Here is a 5000-nt window from a genome sequence, read left to right as displayed (position 1 = left end):
TGTTTTAAGTAAATTGGGGCCAGTGTTTGATTTTATCTAAATGGGGGCCAAACTTTATGTCGTTTTTAACTAAAAGGGGACCACGGTTTTGTATGTATTTTTTAACTAAATGGGGCCTACAGAGTTTTATGTCGGTTTTAACTAAATTGGGACCAGTGTTTGATGTAGTTTTGTCCTAAAAGAGGGGCCAAGTTTTTTTTACGTAGTTTTTAGCTAAAAAAAGCCACAGTGTTGTATATTGTTTTCAACTTAAATGGGGCCACAGTGATTTAGGTTGTTTTTAACTAAAAGGGGATCACAGTGTTGCATGTTGTTTTCAACTAAAATGGGGCCACAGTATTTTCATTCGTTTTTTAACTCAAAGGCAGCCACAGTGTTTTATGTGGATTATCTTAAAAGGGCGGACAGAGACGCTGGGCGTTCTTTCTGTGTTCCAATTAGCGGACTGGTTTGAGGCGATGGGGGCTGTAGGCGCCCTGCTGAGAAGGTCTTTGTCTGGAATGTCTTCATCGCCGGTGATTACCTGGCGGAGACACCGACTCAGAGCTCCCCAGGGCCGCTGAACCCAGGGCCCCGTCCACCAATTAGCCACGGCAGCTTCCAGCGTGCTTGACGAGGGAGGCGAGGGCGCCCGAGTTAAAAGCCTCTTAACCAGTCGTCCTTTCGGCTCGCTTTGCTTTTAATTGAAAGGGGAGAGGAGATGTGCGATCTTGAGCTTCGCTGACCCTGTGCTGCGATCAAACGCACGATGAGAACATTGCGGATCACCGCCCGTTTGCTCTCTGATCGGAAGAACTTTATCCACTAAACAGCCGTTTTCCCCTTCTTTCCTTCAAACTGAAACCAGCACAAAGCTCTGAGCTGAACGCTGGCGAGCCTCGGAGACGCTCCAGGGCTGCGCTGACCGGGGCAGAGAGAGGGGAGACGGACGCGGTCCCACCACACACAGAGCTTTGGTGCTACAGCCCTCTGCAGCCCTACGTTTACCTTCAGGGCGGAGGGATGGGAACTGAAACCATTGCAGAGGGGGATGGGTGGGTTGTGTTTGTGTGCGTGTGTGTTCATGCGTGCGATTAAGGCTAGGGGTTGAAGTTGTGTGTGTCTGTTTGTGTGCAAACGCGTGAGTGTGTTCATGTCTGTGTTAGGGAGGGGTGGAGGTTGTGTTTGTGTGTGTGTGCGTCGGTATGAGTCTGTGTGCATGCACGTGCGCGACTGCGCGCGCGTGTACTGAATGGCTGACTCAGCCACCTGCGAGCCAAACATCGTGGCCAGCTCCTTTCTGCTCCACGCCCCGAACCAACCAACATGGATTCATCGGCTGTTTGCAGAGCTCAGAACGAACACACAACAACACACAAAGGACCCAAACGACACACAGGAACCAAACGACACACACACAACGACACACAGGACACAAGCTACACACACACAACACACAGGACCCAAGCTACACACACACAACAACACACAGGACCCAAGCTACACACACACACACAACAACACACAGGACCCAAGCTACACACACACAACAACACACAGGACCCAAGCTACACACACACAACAACACACAGGACCCAAGCTACACACACACAACAACACACAGGACACAAACGACACACACACAACACGCAGGACCCAAGCTACACACACACAACAACACACAGGACCCAAGCTACACACACACACACAACACACAGGACCCAAGCTACACACACACAACGACACATAGGACCCAAGCTACACACACACACAATGACACACAGGACCCAAGCTACACACACTGAGAACCGGGCGGACCCACAGCCCTCTGAACCTCTCCTCTGTGGACTGTCGAGAACCAGCCCACAGAATGAAGGATCGCATTAGTTTGGGCTCCACAGCGGGTCAACCTCGCTGCAGCTCAACCTAACGGCAGGGGGCAGGGGGGGGGGGGGGGGGGGTTAGGTCAGGCTCCCCCGGCCCCGTCACATCAAACATGAGACGAGAAGTTAAGACGCTAACGACCAACAAACAGTGTGGCAACCCCGGGTCTGAACCTCATCACTCACCAGGGAGGCCTTTCTGCCTCAGAGTCACTGACACGCACCATTGCTCATCACATTACGGAGACGGGAGCCGGAGGAGTGAGCTGTTAGCTTAGCTTCACCCACAGCGGAGGAGTGAGCTGTTAACCTAGCTTCACCCACAGCGGAGGAGTGAGCGCTTAGCTTAGCTCACACACACCAGGGGGAGTTAGCTGTTAACCTAGCTTCACCCACAGCGGAGGAGTGAGCGCTTAGCTTAGCTTCACACACACCAGGGGAGTGAACTGTTAGCTTAGCTTCACCCACAGCGGAAGAGTGAGCTGTTAGCTTAGCTTCACCCACAGCGGAGGATGTGAGCGGTTAGCTTAGCTTCACCCACAGCTGAGGGAGTGAGCGGTTAGCTTAGCTTCACCCACAGCGGAGGGAGTGAGCGGTTAGCTTAGCTTCACCCACAGCGGAGGGAGCGAGCGGTTAGCTTAGCTTCACCCACAGCGGAGGAGTGAGCGGTTAGCCTAGCTTCACCCACAGCGGAGGAGTGAGCGCTTAGCTTAGCTTCACACACACCAGGGCGAGTGAGCTGTTAGCTTAGCTTCACCCACAGCGGAGGAGTGAGCTGTTAGCTTAGCTTCACCACAGCGGAGGAGTGAGCGGTTAGCTTAGCTTCACCCACAGCTGAGGGAGTGAGCGGTTAGCTTAGCTTCACCCACAGCGGAGGGAGTGAGCGGTTAGCTTAGCTTCACCCACAGCGGAGGGAGCGAGCGGTTAGCTTAGCTTCACCCACAGCGGAGGAGTGAGCGGTTAGCTTAGCTTCACCCACAGCGGAGGGGGGAACGGTTAGCTTAGCTTCACCCACAGCGGAGGAGTGAGCTGTTAGCTTAGCTTCACCCACACCAGGGGGAGTGAGCGGTTAGCTTAGCTTCACGCACAGCGGAGGAGTGAGCTGTTAGCTTAGCTTCACCCACAGCGGAGGAGTGAGCTGTTAGCTTAGCTTCACCTCTGTTCACAGGCTCTTTGTCCCGCCTGGCCTTAACCCTAAATAAGGGTGTGTATAAGGGTGAGTAACCCATGGTGGAGTCACCCCAGGGTGGAGTAACCCCAGGGTGGAGTACACCTAAGGTGGAGCACACCTAAGGTGGAGCTCCTGTGTGTCCAACATGGTGGGGGGAGAAGGAGCGGGTGGTGCTGAATGCTGCAGTGTACTACTAACACTACTCGTACACTCTGTCCCAGAGAGGGAGGGAGGTGGAGGGGGTGGAGGTGGTGATGGATCAGCAGTACACCGCTGAGCTTCCCAGGGGGCGAGCATAATGTCAGGGGAATCGGTATACATAGGGTATATATACACGCCCACACACACACACACGCCCACACACACACACACACACACACACACACACACACACACACACACACACACACACACACACACACACACACACACACACACACACACACACACACACACACACACACACACACACACACACACGGTAGTCGGCTCACCTGTGACGAGCTCCCTGACCTCTGCGTCCACCGTCTTCCTGAGCAGCCGCAGCAGCGCGGGCACGCCCCCCGGCCGAGCGGACGGCAGCCTTGTTGTCGTCCAGCGCCTTGCCGTACACCAGGTTCCTCAGGGCGCCGCACGAGTTCTTCTGCACGTCCAGCACCTTGTGGTCCAGCAGGTCCACCAGGTGCTTGATGCCCCCCAGCCGGCACACCTGGAAGGGGGGCGGGGGGGGAGGGGGGTTTGGTTACGGAGGAGGCTGGGGGAGGGGGGTGGGGGTTGGGGGTTGGGGTTGCCCGGTCACGCTCACTACGGCGGTCGCGTTGTCGTGGGCGATTTCGGTGGAATCGCGCGTTTTTTTGCGCGCCGGTACTCTGCGGTGGGAGCGATGATGTTTCCATGGATCGTTAAACTGCATTCGTCAATTCACGCGCCATAAACTAACGACCGCTCACTCGGCAGCCCCTCCCCCCTGTCGAAGCCGTCCCATCGTTACAGCGTTTGAAACGCGGCGGACCAGCCTTTGGTTTGTGGGATGGTTCTTTAACGACGGGCTGCGATGACAGCCATCGACCCCCCTGGCTTCACCGTGGGAACGCAGAGGACACGTGTGTGGGCGAGCATGTTTTCTTGCGTGCGACGTGTTTCAAGATCTACTAATTGATCGCTCACCACTCTGAACAAGACTCACTTGTTTTCCGAGTTCCCCTAGGAATAGCCCCCCCTTATCCCCCCCACACCCCTGTTACGCACTTATTGTGTGTTGTACGTCCTGGCACTTAACTGGCACTTAGCAGTGTGTAGCGTCTTATCCTAGCTATCTTTGTTGTATGCGGGGAATGGGTTAACCTAGCAATTATTGGTGCTTGGCATTTCTATGAAAATCTTTACTGTCCAGACAGCGATATATTGTTTCTCCTTAAGTCGCTTTGGAAAAAAGCGTCTGCTTAACGCCCTAAAATGTAAAATGTACTAACGTAAGCGTCCACCGTCCGTCTCGGCCGAGGAGAGCACTTGACGTGGCGGCATTCGAACCCAGGACCTCCAGAAACCTCCCGGCCTCGTGGTCAGCGCATGACGTCAGACCCCCAGGCTCAGCTCAATAGGTTTTCTCCCGTATCGACTTAATGCCAGCACGCTCGGCTCGTCACCTAGCGGACCGAGCAGACGCTGGCTGCACCTTCCTTATCGAATCACCGCCGTACTCAATTATACGCCACATTAAAATATAGAAATAGAAATATAACCGCCGTGGATTGTGTTTTGAGACACAAATAGAAAAAAAAGGCTTGTATGGTGGAGGTCTGTTTACGCCGATAAAAAAACAAAGTGAGTGGGTGAGCGAGTGAGTGAGCATATATATACAGATATATATATATATATCTGTGTGAAACTGCACAGATGTCAAGCCGATCTCAGAATGACTAGAGGCTCTCGGAACTTTGGACTTGGAGCTCCAGTGATGCCCTCAC

The 5000-nt window shown here is 53.9% G+C and overlaps 1 protein-coding gene across 1 annotated transcript in view; it reads right to left on the bottom strand.

The window, feature by feature from the left end:
* Positions 1-5000, bottom strand: part of LOC132448306 (plakophilin-4-like) — a 25554-nt gene that overhangs the window by 19160 nt on the left and 1394 nt on the right. The window contains 2 exon segments of the mRNA XM_060039470.1: positions 3528-3597; positions 3599-3742. Coding sequence (XP_059895453.1) covers positions 3528-3597; positions 3599-3742 — 214 coding nt within the window.

The sequence above is a fragment of the Gadus macrocephalus genome, chromosome 20 (genome assembly GCF_031168955.1).
Source record: "Gadus macrocephalus chromosome 20, ASM3116895v1".
Classification (NCBI taxonomy): Eukaryota; Metazoa; Chordata; class Actinopteri; order Gadiformes; family Gadidae; genus Gadus; species Gadus macrocephalus.
The sequence above is the reverse complement of the archived record's forward strand: the minus strand, read 5'-3'. Positions and strand labels throughout refer to the sequence as shown.